A 14,601-nucleotide genomic window follows, 5' to 3' on the forward strand; every position below is an offset into this window, starting at 1 on the left:
GCAGTCAAGGTCCCTCACAACTCTTGTGGGTTTGTCCATTCATCACAGATCCTAAAGCATGGTGGGAGGAAGTGGTGTCAAAAGGAGTGTGCTTGAAGTCTCACTTTATTTATAAGTAGCTGTGAACCATGTTTTGGTGCACACACAAGGCTGCCCCATGCACACATCTTTGTTTCTTCTGATGGGGTTTGTAAAGCTCTATCCAACCTAGCTTTCTTTCATACTCATTTCTTCATGTCTGAATGAGTGAAAGATACTGGCGATAGAAATAAAAAAGAACCAATTTCACGAATCACTCTATCTGTCAATTTTCTGCTGCCACTCAATACTCAGTTGGCAGAGGCACAGAGCTTTGATCAGACAATACCTATCTCCTGTTTCAAAAACACAGAGGTATGGTGAAGTGATAAGAATTATTTAATTCATGCCTTGGATGGACCTGAGGCAGTGCTCTCACACACACTATGAGCACAAACTCTTGAACTCTCCTCCACCTTGCATTTTACTCTGAACTCAGCAGAAGGTCCTGTGCCAGAGTGAGTAGGACCTGTGTTGTTTCCGTCTGCCAGAACAGATGGACATTAGATCCGCTTTCTGCTTTCAGAGCCAAACAAATGACTTGCCTTCTCCTTTCCCAGCCTTCCTTCCGCCTTAATATATTCCGCCATTTCCGTGCCTCCTCCCACTTACTCGCTGCACTGCCTCTGAGACAAAAACGATTCAAAACAGTCTCTGTTGGCATGTATAGCTATTTCAGTTTGGGTACTTCTATTTTTCCATTTCCAACCTCAGTGAACCCAAGCCGACACGGGGAAAAGGAAACAGTAGAGCAACAACGAGACTCTTTCTTGTGTCTTTAAGTTTTCGCCCTTTTGTCTCTGCTTCTATTGACTCCCTGATATGAATGGGCCTCCTGGTCTTCCAATGTGAGCAGAACCTTCCATGTCCTCCCCTACAGGTACAGCCCCTAAGAGTGTTTAAGGATTTATCTTCAGCCCTTAACTCTGCGGGCCACTTCCTCACCAGCAGTCTATACCCAAGACCACTCCCCTAGCTAGCACAAAATAGGACATGGGCTTGTCACAAATGTATCGAAAAGGGGGAAAGATGAGGGTTTGGATTTGGAATACGGGACATCATGTGTCATCAAGCCTCTCTCTCACTGATGGAAGCAGAGAGAGTGAGAGGGACAGCTATGGGTTAAGATCCAAGGAATGGAGAAACAAAGAAAGAGTGGGTAGGTTTCATCTGTTTTTCCGACAAGGCCCTACTGTTGTTTGGCTTGAGCTCTTCCCTTTAAACCCTTGCTCACCATCTCCTATTTCCACTCTTCCTTCTCCTCTTCTTGTATCAACTAATACCCCTGTCCAGGGGTTGGCCAAGAAGCCTTGAGGGTCCATAAGCTCCAAGCCCAGAATCTCCCTGCGGCCCTCCCTGCCCCGGGATGACAGCAGCATCCCCCCTTGGTCCAGGCTGCCTGTGCTGTTGCACTTCTTCACTGCTCCTCCCGGGTACACCAGGGAGCTGGGCGACAGCAGTGATGTCAGCGACAAGCTGCTTAGTGTCTCTGACAAGTGTTCACTGTTGCCCGCTTGGCTGGAGCCACAGCCACCAATTGATGATCCAATACCTATGCCCAGGTCCTCGTCCGAAGGGTCAATTGAGTCGTCACGGGTGTAGCCCGGGCTGGTGCTTCCTCGGCCACTGCTCTGGCTCCGCTGGTGCCCCCTGGTGGCCTGGAGGGTGAGGGCTGATGAGGAGCTCGGCCTTGGTCTCAGGGTCTGAACTGGGGAGGAGATGGCAGTGCCGTCTTCAGGCAGCGGGAGCGGGCACACAAGTGGTAAGGGAGCTGTCGGCAAAGGCAACTCCAAGTTCTGTGGTGGAGAGATGCTGAAGCTCAGTCCCTCTTCCAGGGTGGTCTGGAGGCTGCCCTCAGAGCTGCCTGTAGCAAGGGATGAGTCACTATGGGATGGACACTGAAGACAGAAGGGAGAAAGGGTAAAAAGCACATGAATCCAATTCTTAAAGAAAATCTTAGATGCTGATTACGAACCCATTTTCATGATTATAATTTCATATATTATCATTTGTTGTTGGTGAACAGACATCAGGCCATTTCTCATCCAGCTAAGCACAAAATTATGTTTTTCTTTTTAAGCCTCTACCTCAATAAAACCTTACAACTATATATTTTGCCCCTCTCCTCCCCTCCCCCTACCTGTGTACAGAGCATCTTGCTATGGGCTCCTGGAGAGCGGAGTGAAGCCCAGGAGTCTGGGGAGGTCAGTCTAAGGCCCCTCGACAACCGTAAGCTCCTACTGCGGGGAGGTGCTGGGATGGCTGCTCCTGCAGGGTGGAAGAACTCTGCAGGCAGATGGAAAAGAGGAGAAATGCCACTGGCTGTTCCTCCTTCTCCTCCTCCTCCTACTCCTTTATTTCTTTCCTTGTTGCTGCTGCTGGAAACGCCACCTTGAGGAGGGAGTACACTTTTTTCCATTTCTATCCTTTTATTGTCCTCCACTTGTGTTGGAAGGATTTTTTTCATCTGAATAATGTATATAGATCAAGCTACAGCAGCAACTCGATAGATAGATAGATAGATGGATAGATGGATGGATGGATGGATAGATAGATATACAGTATATTATATATATATATATATATACATATATATATATATACATATATATATATATATATACATATATTTTATATCATAAGCAATACAGTAGCAGTTAAATAGCTACTAAGTCAGCAAGCCAACACTTGCAGGTGGATGTCGTGAGTGAATCCCTATCTCCATGCTTTAAAATGCTTCCTTTAGGTGGGGCCTGTTGTTGCTTTGCAGGGTGGCATGCCATTTGGTTAAATGGTATCAACTGTGGCAGGACCTTTCTGTGTAGAGTTTGCATGTTCTCCCCGTGTTTGCGTGGGTTTCCTTCCACAAAGAAATGCATTCTAGATAACTAGGACTACAGTTTAAAACATTTGCCGACTGGCTAACACTGGCATTTACACAAATGTTGATTAATGTCCTAATAAATAAATCTTAAACTGAAAAAAAAAAAAAAAAAAGATGGTCGACTGCGCATGCGCGAGTGATAAACCCAATAGCAACAGCTCTTAGAGGGCGGGGCCTATACGAAATAGAACTACACAGATCATTACACTTTATTGCAGAGGTTCAAGTGCCCTTTGTATGCTCTCTTCCTAATTGTTGAGAGGTACATTTCTCGGACCTATATAGTCTCTCCTGAAATCCTCTTATTGTGAATATAATTTACAATATGTTTTCTTAGATATTTATCTTGGAAAGTTGTTGCTCTTGTTTAACAAAACCATTTTATTTCTTGTCCAAAATGTGTCGATTTTACCCACCAACTTTTTTGGCATATAATGTAGGCCGCAAAAAAACAGCAAGAAATGAAATCAGAATTTACTTGTTTGCAGGTACAAATACAAAATTGAATCGATAAATCATTAATACATTCTTTTGAAAACCAGCCTGGTAGTACAGTGAATATACTTTATCTGGTTTTACTCACCAGGGCTACAGTGAGGTGAATGCATATGTGGTTGCTGTGTTTGCATCTCCATCTCCTGTAGTGCAGTCTCCACCTCACTGCCAGTGCTCAGGGCCCGGCAGGGCTGGCCCAACCCCTGCACTTGACTCTGCACCACGGTTTGAGTCTGGTGGCCTCCTGCATGACTCCCTCCACCTCCAGCCTCCTCAGAGCTGTGGGAGTCACTGCTGCACCTTCCCTGGAAGAGAACAGATGATCTGACATTGAAGGAAATGTCTTTTTTTTAATAAGTGTGTGGAACTTAATTTAAAAAAGAAGCTGTAGGGATAGATAAATGACATAAATTTTTTTTTATGATTGATTTTTTTGATTGCTTGGACTTGAAAAACTGAAAAAATGTGACATAAACCTATTACTTCTTTTTCAAAAGGACAATTCAAGTTTAGGATTAGCAGAAAGTGCAGAAAAAAGCAGCCCCTCTGGCATCCTGCAGATATCAAACATGGTCTCTGATTCACATCATCCCTCGGCCTTTTCATTTAAGTGCTAGTGAAGGGTGAGGACTGATTATGAGCTGAAAGAGCCTGTTATTGTAATGTTAATGTTACATATTGTAACAATAAATGATTAGTTAGAAACGTGTCAGTGTGTGTGTGATGGCTGCAACAGCTGGAAGCAGGAAGCAGGAGGTAGATTAAGGCAGGAGTTCAGCTTTGTAAGCTCCTACCTTGTACATTTTAATTACCATCATGTAGGGACTGCAGAATCATTTGTGCGTGTTCGTGCACACATGCATGGGTGTGTGTCCGCTTTTGTGCTTCCACTAGTGTATTGTATCTCTGAGTCATTCAGTCCTAGCCCCTGAACAGCCCCCTTTCAAACAGCCACCCACACCCATACAAACCTCAAACAACCATGGCACACGTTGCTCAGTGCCACACACACATTTTTATTTCCCAACACAGTTTGGCAAATGAAATCCCTAACCTTGGATCCTTTCTCACCTTCTGTCTTTACCTCTTTCTCTCTCCCTCTTTCTCCCCTCCCTCCTTTAATGAGCAGTGGTTCACAGCCATGCTTGGCAGTTGCAGGCTTATCTGGCTATCCAGAACCAAGGAGCATTACCTCATTACAGTGGAGGATATCTAGGAAGGACGGATGATAAGGGATGGAGATAGAGGGGCTAGAGGGAGGTGCAGAGAAGGTGTGCAATTACCGGAGGGGTAACACGGATAAAGTAGGAAGTAAGCATGAAAGGGGGAGAGTGTGTGCAAGAGAGGGAGGCATGAGAGCCACCCAGGATAGCAACTATAGGAAGATCCTAGTTTTATTCATGAGAAGAGATTGTGGATTCTTCAAAGACAAGATAGTTAACACTGATACACAGAGAAAGGGCGATAAAGGGATCTTTGGAATCTAAGGTTTATATCTTTAATTCACAAGATAGCCTACAGCATAGCCATGAAAAATATTTTATAATAGTCATTTGTTTTGTGCTTCCTGGAATGAATATTTAAAAAATCATCAGTGAGCCTCTGCCAATGTTTGTGCTTATCCTTTTGGGGGAGTAGGACAAAGTGCCGGTATACTGTATGTCAAGTACAAAGTAGTGAGAATACTTGAAGTTAACAATGAATCTATGGTGCAATTGGTATTATAGTGGTCACTGAATATTTTTGCTTTCTCTAAAGCTTTTTTTTTTTTTTAAACAAAAAAGTGTAATTACCCTGGTAATGACATTACAGTTTTTTACAATCACTTTGGCACTCATTTCAGAACCTTGACGTCATTTTTCAAAACTCTAGACACAAAACTCACAACCAATGATCAAAATACACTTTTTTCAATTTCTTGGATACAATACACATAAACCAAAGATCATTTATTCATTTAACAAAGATCACTTGTTCAATATGACACAACTTAACATCAAAGTACTACTATTTCAAAAAGCAATTCACACATTACATTTCAGATGACTGTCTATTCATTTCATTACAATGATCTAAATATCAATCGATACAACTACTCAAAATGATAAGTAACTGTTGCATTACTCTTAATGCATAGTTGTATGGAAACAGACAAACAATATTCCATGTTTAGATCATGAAATTTGAAGATAACGAGATTCATTGTCACCAATTAGTGTGGAGCATGAACCAATTAGACTACATTATGTTGGCTGTAATATTTCATCATCATTCTTTATTGTAATGTACTACTGTTTATCAGACACTGTTTCAATGGTCCAATGTACCACCTTTCAGACTATTTACAGTATTGACAGTACTGCACTGTATGCATGCAGGCCCTTGGAATTGCTTGTCCAATTCTGCCAACTCGTTACTGATGATTGAGATATATACTTTATATATATATACTGTATATATACATATACATACACATATATATTCGTACCACATTGTTCACCATGCCTGAAGGTTTTTTCCAAAATGTTTGGCTAATTGCAATGTAGATGAGAACCTGCGGCCAAATCCACAAGACAGAGTTGATGAATATGTAGAAGTACAGTAATCACTTCTTTGTTTTGCTTTTACAGTACAAGCAAGTTGAGGAACACTGCATTTGATGTTTTACAGTACTGTCTTTTCTTTTCTATTTTGTAGCTAATTGTTTTTGCTTTTATTCAAATAAACCTATGTTGTGATCGTACTGTATTGTTTTTCATCAATTGAGCATCAGCGTCAGTTCTGGCAGGCCAAGTAGTCAAGATGCTGCTAACGCTATTGGCCATCAACACGGTCTCAGCAGCTGATCGGCTCCAGCTGAGCTGCATCAGCGCATCAGCTGATCAACTCCCCTCGCTGCTTAATGGCTACGCTCAAAACAGTGCGCCCTATTTAAAGCGGATTCAGTTTGCTCCTAACTGCTTGCTGCTCGCTTCTCTGCAACCCGCCACCTCCCCAGCTCCACCTTGTCGTGTACAACGTGGCATTTGCTTCTATGTCATCGTTGCTGCTCTGTTCATATGGGGGAATAGTTCAGCTCTCCCAATCCTAAACTGTGTGAGCGTTCCCTAATGCTGCTGCTGTCCTCTGACTCTCTGCTATTTCATGGTGCTCATGAAAGGTCAGAGGACTCCCTGAACAGAGTCATACCGCCAAAATTTTATTCGGAATGTATCAACTTGAATTGCAATTTATTCAATAAAACTTTCCTAAATCATTTTATTGTCATGTGTGTTCTCGACTTAATGGACCTAACAGAAATACATTTCAGGTTTTGTTCAATGAGTCCACTGTGTCTGTAGTATTCTCTCTACTACTGCAGTACTTTTACAGGGATGTATTTACATCTAGTACCATAATGAAACATGTATCACCTATTTTATACTACAATATTTAAGGATTGTACGACAATGACCCAGTGAAACTATGGGTAGCTTGTGTGTGGGTGATCTAAAGTAACGTTTCAATGGTATTTCACAATAAATTTGTTTTTTGAACCAATGATTGTGCAAGTGCAAGATGTATTTAAAGATATGAATGCACAATGCAATGTTTTGAACATTGGACAGCCTGTGTTACAAGTGACGGTCGTTTTTGAGTTTTGTGTCTAGAGTTTTGAAAAATGATGTCAAGGTTCTGAAATTAGTAGCAAAGTGATTGTAAAAAACTCACTCCCAGGCACTCTGTCCCACATTCACTATTTACTATATCTTACTGGGATGATCATCATTTAATTTGGAATTTTATCTGAGCAGCATAAAGACCAAATAGTGGGTGAAGAATATATTTGTAAATTGTACATTATTACCATTGATCAAAGCTCAGATCCAACTTTCTTTACTTAAAAAAACTTTTATTTTGCACACACTGTCTTTTACTTTGGCCTCACAGAAAATGAGTTGTCTTAGGGATAAGGGCATATGTATGCCAGTACTGCACACTTTAAAAGAGATGTATTTCTTTCTTTTTTGAAGTGTAGGTCCTAATCTTCCCACCACATCCCTCTGCTCATACTGTACCCACCTTGCCCTCTCTCACCAGCAGCTGGTAGGCAGTATGTTCGTCCAGGCTGAGGTCATCTGGCAGGGTGGGGGATGAGGACTTGTCTGACAGTTGCTCTGACTTCAGCGATGTCTGCTCAATCTCTGCCATTTTGATCTGCTGCAAAAATGTACCTCTGTTATTCATGTCTTAAAACAGGAAGGGGTAGGGAATAGGAACAGCAAACCTTTCAGACTTACTGAATTAATAGAGCATTGTCTCATAAGTGCTAAATATAATGCATCATTTATTCTTGGGATCACAATAACCATAACTGACCTCAGTATCTTTGTTTACATAGATATTACATTTCTAAAGAATCAGCAACAATGCTTTGAAGATGTCTCTCATGATTCCTTCGTTTATATAGTACATCTCCTATAGGCCGATATGAGCTACACAGACAAGATAGGTAAAACCTCTGCCAAGGTTCGATATGCTTCACCAGATGTTGACAATTCAAAGTAGCCAAAATGCCATGGCACCTGTCTGTAAAGAGAGCAGGGTGAGATATTTCAAGAAGTAACAACATTGCTTTGTCATTATTAATTGAACAAAATATGTAAAGGGAGAGGCTGAATGAGAGGCGAGAGGCAGCTATCCAAGCAGTGCGTACACAGCAGGTGTATGTGTGCATGTTTTAGCTGTGCCCCTGCAGTCTCTGCATGTATCTGTAAGCAAGAGTGAAGAGATGTTTTTTTTCCCATCAGGAGTGAAGTTGTAGATGCACCAGAACCTCATAATTCTGCCCCTATAGCCAACTGAGTATGTTTTCTTTTTAAACACTGTACATTACAATGTTGTTGCTGTATGTAATGGTGTCTCATTGTCCTTGTTGTACAGCAATCCTATAGACACAGCATTACCAAACACAGAATAGTTGGGAAGTGACAACAAATACTCCAACTGTTACTAACCTCTCTCGCTCTCATTTGTTCCAACATTCGCTCCAGCTAAGTTTGTTTCATCATGTAACTCAGCCCATATCGCTATTGAATTGGTTTTACATGATCACTGCATGAGCCTCGTGTGAGCTCAAGCTTCTCAGGGTGACTTTCTTCTCTACCCTTCCCCTTGCAGCACTTTTTGCACACAATTTCAAAACATACTGCAGTTGATCAGTAAGCTGGAGTGGAATTTCAGGGTTCTGGGGGTGCTATGATGCGCTCAAGCAGTATTTCTTTAAAGAGACAGAGCAACACATAGCCAGAGAGATGCATTAAGGAGGGTAAAAGGGCCCAGGAAATCCAATGGAATGAGGTCAGTTAGCGATATATTTACACGTACCCGTAGGTCAGAAATACAAAGAGGTTCCTAGAGAAAGATTCATGGCTGATATGCAGCCGTAAATTACCATTGCCCAAAGAGGGAGGGAGGGAGAGAGAGAGAGAGAGAGAGCGAGAGAGAGAGCGAGAGAGAGAGAGAGAGAGAGAGAGAGAGAGAGAGAGAGAGAGAGAGAGAGAGAGCGGTTGGATGGGGCACGGAAGCAAGACAGAAGCACAACAATGCAGCTCAACTCTCTTCCTGTATTCTTGGCTGTGCCTCCAGGGACAGTGAAAAAGGCAATGGGTACAGAAGGTGTTGCTACACAGTAGACGGATATCTCATGGCCTGATAGCATGACTCATGCGAGTCAGGACATGATAAGCAAATGCAATATAACTTATGCTAAATATAGGAAACAAGTGCACCAGCAGTCAGATGATCATTTTCCACAACGCACAGGTGCCAAAACCGGCACACCTCCTTCTTGCTGTCTACCATAGGAACTTTTTGAAATATGCCAATGTATTACCATGCGTCCAATCTATGGGGTGCCGTTTGTAAAGCGGCTCATGCTGAAAATAACAGCAACATTTTGTCACATTTAGCTTCAAACAATGTTTAACAAACTGGCATGAATTTTTGAGGGTCACTTTTTTGCACATTTAAAACAATGTGTCAACTTAGAGATATTTTAATTAGTTAATTCCAAATATTAAATGTTACACCTAAATATTAAATTTAAATCTAAATCTAAATGTTAAATCAAAATATTAAATCTAAATGTTAAATCTAAATCTAAATGTTAAATCTAAATGTTAAATCTAAATATTAAATCTAAATCTAAATGTTAAATCTAAATATTAAATCTAAATCTAAATGTTAAATCTAAATGTTAAATCTAAATCTAAATTTAAATGTTAAATCTAAATGTTAAATGTTAAATCTAAATGTTTCGGGTGAAACTAAATATTTAACTAATATGCACATTTAAAATGCATCTCGAAAATGCATGATTTAACATTTAGATTCAAGATTTAGATTTAGATTTAACATTTAGATTTAACATTTAGATTCAAGATTTAGATTTAGATTTAACATTAAGATTTAACATTTAAATTTAGATTTAACATTTAAATTTAACATTTAGATTTAGATTTAACATTTAGATTTAGATTTAATATTTAGATTTAACATTTAGATTTAGATTTAATATTTAGATTTGACATTTAAATTTAGATTTAGATTTAACATTTAGATTTGACATTTAACATTTAGGTGTAACATTTAATATTTGGATTTAACTATTTAAAATATCTCTAAGTTGACAAATATTGTTGTAAATGTGCAAAAAAGTGACCCTCAAAAATTCATACCAGTTTTTTAAACATTGTTTGAAGCTAAATGTGACAAAATCTTGCTGTTATTTTCAGCGTGAGCCGCTTTACAAACGGCACCCCATATTCATCATGCAGTATCATCATGGGATACATTTTCCCTGAGAAATATCATTTATGACCACAGGACCTGCTGATGTCCATACATACAGTAAAGCCCTCTGCCTGTTCACGTAGCTTTCAGAACTTTCAAAATAGATTCCGAAACTCTGATACCGCTTTTTAAGATGGCGCCCTTCCAAAAAATAGTGTCAGAGAAATTGTGTTGTGGACCGTTCCTGTATGCTTGAGAAGTGCCTATTTAATCTAGCAACTGAATAAATGGCAAAGGCCTTCACTGCTCCATTGAATTGTTCCCTGTAGACTCAACTGTTGACAGTCTCTCTCAAGTCCTTATTAGGTAGTTACTTGATGAATATTTTCACTGTCACACACACTGCACCCAGGTGTCCCGCTGTGCCTTTGTGTCCCCTTAAACACGATACCATTGTACATAACTCACAGCAGTGACAGACTCATCTGTCTGAAAATGGCACACACCCACACTAGCGCTCTCACACGCAAACAAACAAACAATATGCGAGTCTGATGGTTAAAGAACATGGGAAATTGAAGAAAAGGATCAGACACAGTAAATTAGAGAGCGATAGAGGGAAAGCCAGAGTAGTGGAGGAATGGATGGGAGGAAACATGTAAAAGAGGGAGGAAAGATTGATGGTTTGACAGCATCTGCAGACAGGCAGAAAGCAGGACTGACAGGTAAGGAGGTGTAGGGCCCAGTTATTGCTTCTTGTGAGCTGACCCGCTGCACTTTGTCATTGTGATGGACAACACTGGCACAGGACAGTATGTTTGTGATTACGTTTAATGCAGGCTCTCCTGAGTTCAAAATACCCCAAAATACAAGCACAAGTAAATGAGTGTTGGTGCCTGCGTGCATGCATGCCAGGAATGGTTGCATGTGTGCATGCATGCAATGGGCCTCATTAATCCACATTTCTGCACATATGGAAAGTTGATATCATCATGTGATAGATACTGTGTTTTTAATTAACTTTATAAAGTATGGACTTTAACAACACTTCCCATTCAAACAGCTTTGTGTGATGAATGAAGCCCTGTGTGCGCATATCCATGAAAGTACGTGACAAATGCATGTGCCTGTGTGTGTCCCTGTTGCAAATCTGCATGCACGTAATCTGCTCCTGAACATTGTGGTTGTGAGTGTGTGTGCTTGTGCCTGTGTGCATGAATGTGTGTGTCTTGTATATGTGAGTGTGTGTGTTTCAGGGCTACTGAGTTTTGCTATTCACTGATTTTGCAAAGTAGTAGTTTGGTTTGGTAAGTTTTTGAAACACAGTTGATGCAGGCAAAAAAATTTGCATAGGCTGGTACATCTTTACACATGTACGCATTTGTATGATAAGGAAGGTATTTCATTCATGTTTCTTACACAACTAGGTACTTACATCCAGTGTGAAATTATTTCAAAATGTCCCTCAAGTTTATTTTCATCCAATACCCGGGGCCATGTTTACCAAGCATCTCAGAGCAAAGATCAGGCCTCGCACGGACCCACACTTCTCGGAATGATCCATATGTGGGCCCATTTTCAGGCAAAGGAGTAAAACTATGTTATAAATCAAGATTTGTAAATCTATCTACTAATATCCACAAAATCCTAAAATGTACATTTATTCGACAACAACAAATTGTGGGTATCTCATTTGGGTCTCTCGCATGCATTTCAGAGCTTTAAAGCTGACCTGGTTCTTCCTCCCCACTAACCCATGATAATGAAACAAGACTGGATAAGCCTGGTTTTGCTGAAATATGAGCGTAGCCATTGGTAAGATGCCCTGACTGAACACTAAACCAATGCATTTTCAAATACACTATGGATACTCTGCAATCAGTTTATATATCAATCTGGCTGCTGTGGTCGACTGAACGTGCTGCTCTCTCTCACTCAGACAGAGAGCAGCTGTCAAGCCAAAGAACCGCAGCAACAGCGAGCGAGGAGTACTGCAGGATCACCTGCAACTCTTTTCAAGGGAGTTTGCCCAAAATTTCACTGAATTTGCTGCTGGGCTCAGTTTTTTTCTTTAAAATGGTCATAAAAAGTCTAGTGGCATGATAGCTAAATTGGCAACACTGAGATGGTTTCTTTATAAATCGGTTTCATATTCTGAGGTGGGAGTATTTTTAATACTAGAGAAATATTCTGGTTGACTAATAGGAGTGATTCTGACATGTTTGATAAATATGGGCCTCCAGGTTAGTCCAGTGAAGCTCAGTGGGTACTAAAAATGATCATGGTAAAAATGTATGCATCTTTTTGTGGTACTGTGGATGGTTGTGTGAGCCAAATCTGTATCCAAAAAATGGATGCCTGTGGTTCTGTAAAATAAATTTAAACCACAAGGATGAATTGAATATCTTGGGCGACTGCCCTATAGGTGTCTGAGTGTGTTTGCATGTGTATTGCATATATGTTTGTATTTATGTGCATTCATGGTGGTACCTCTTGTGGGTGGCCCCTGCAATCTTTGCAGATAGGTGGAGGAGAGGAATAGTGGTGGAAGACAGAACCGGAGAGGTTATCGATCATCAGCATCTCCCCCTCCAATGTATCCTTGATCAGGAGAGATACGCTGTCCAGCCATTGGCTCTCCTGGAACACATACACACACGCAGACATACACACGGACACATACACACGGGACGCAGGCCGGCAGACCAGTATTGCACGCAGGTGCCAACATGTGCACATGCGGACATGCGAGGACAAAGAACACGCAGGGAAATGCATACACCATCGTAAGGGTTATAAAAATGTCTGTGTGCACACGCAGGTATGCTTTTATACTTTATTATGTACTCACACATAAATGCACACTTTCACACATGTAGATTACCTAAGCCTTCATTTCTAAAACCACAAAAGTAAAAAAAAACACATCTAAAATACGTTCTCTGTGTCATGTATGTACAAATAAACCAGAACAAATCCCCCTCTCCTACTCTGTTGGCCTTCAGGGCTAAGCACTGTTCTCTTTTGCAAAAAGGCTCCTCAATAATTTGACTCCAAATCCTCATTAGCCAAGTAACACCTAATTTTACTATCAAAGCCTTGAGCACTGAGAGCGGCGCAATTACATTTGATATATCACCTCAATTAGGCTGTTCAATACCTTGTTGAAACAATTTAAGATTTAAGCATTTGCTTTGTGCTCTGGGTATTATTAGGTTTAAAGCAATTTAGACTGAATCAGTCAGGGCTTTTTTGGCTACTTAAATGATCCCTCCTTGCCTGAATCTCATCTGCCAGATTGATTTTTTTTCCAGAAACCAATCTGACAGAAAAAGGAAACTACTGACAGAAAAAAGGGCACTGTATTTCACAATGAATTAGATGTGTTGTGCCTGTAGCACATTCATAACAGCCAAAATAACAATTACATGAGCAGATATATCCCAAAAGATACTGTGAAACAAGGTCACTCCTCTTCAATCCCCACACAGGGCTATTTTCATGAAACATTTCTACAACACCGCTTACAGGACTATACTTAGATATCTTATGCAAACACACATTTCTGACTCATTCTGTTATATTACAATCACTCATGGCTTATGTTTTGAAAATGAGGGGGCTAAGGATTTAAGAGATAGGTTACTGTACTTCCAGCAATATAAATATACCTAAAGAATGCTGGTTTGTGTTGCGGTGCCACATTTTTGCATGAAGACACACTGGCAGTAAGGCTGACTCTGCCATATCCAGGTCTTTTAATACATTTTCTCTCTCACACAGCCAGTCCCAAGATAGTTCATTCTGTGTACATGAAGAGTTTGATATAAAAAATTATGTTTGATTGACTGTGGTGGTCTATGTGCTGGCCTCCATTAATAACTATATTAGTGGACAACAATAGGGCATAGGGAATTTAAATTGAGAGAGAGGGGAGAGAGCTGAAATTAATTACTGCGTCTATCGGACTGTCTCCGGCTCAGCCATTATCTTTCCTCTCTTATTCCCTAACTCTCTCTCCCTCTGTGTGTGTCGACTTCCTACAGTGTCACCTCCAGTCCCTGTGCAATATATTACGAGTGTTTCACCATAGAGTCGAAAATGACTTTTTCAGTGTGTATTATGGCACGTTATAGAATATAGCAGTTGTAGCTGCAATCTTTCTTAAGTCTCTATACATCATCAAGACTCATCAGATCTATTATTTGTATTCTCTGGAGAAGCTACAATGACAATATGTTGAGATTTACTAAAGCACCACGGCAGAAGATATCACAATGTTTACACACACACACACACACACACACACACACACACACACACACACACACACACACACACACACACACACACACACACACAGGAACCTG

General features: G+C 40.6%; 1 protein-coding gene across 1 annotated transcript in view; it reads right to left on the reverse strand.

The window, feature by feature from the left end:
* Positions 1–51: 51 nt before the first annotated feature.
* The window catches only part of LOC144529859 (voltage-dependent T-type calcium channel subunit alpha-1I-like), a 116,189-nt gene continuing 101,639 nt past the window's right edge, over positions 52–14,601 (reverse strand). The window contains 5 exon segments of the mRNA XM_078269200.1: positions 52–1,976; positions 2,219–2,469; positions 3,546–3,762; positions 7,520–7,657; positions 12,722–12,871. Of these exon segments, the coding sequence (XP_078125326.1) occupies positions 1,245–1,976; positions 2,219–2,469; positions 3,546–3,762; positions 7,520–7,657; positions 12,722–12,871 (1,488 nt within the window). The 3' untranslated portion in view covers positions 52–1,244.

The sequence above is a fragment of the Sander vitreus genome, chromosome 15 (genome assembly GCF_031162955.1).
Source record: "Sander vitreus isolate 19-12246 chromosome 15, sanVit1, whole genome shotgun sequence".
NCBI classification, from domain to species: domain Eukaryota; kingdom Metazoa; phylum Chordata; class Actinopteri; order Perciformes; family Percidae; genus Sander; species Sander vitreus.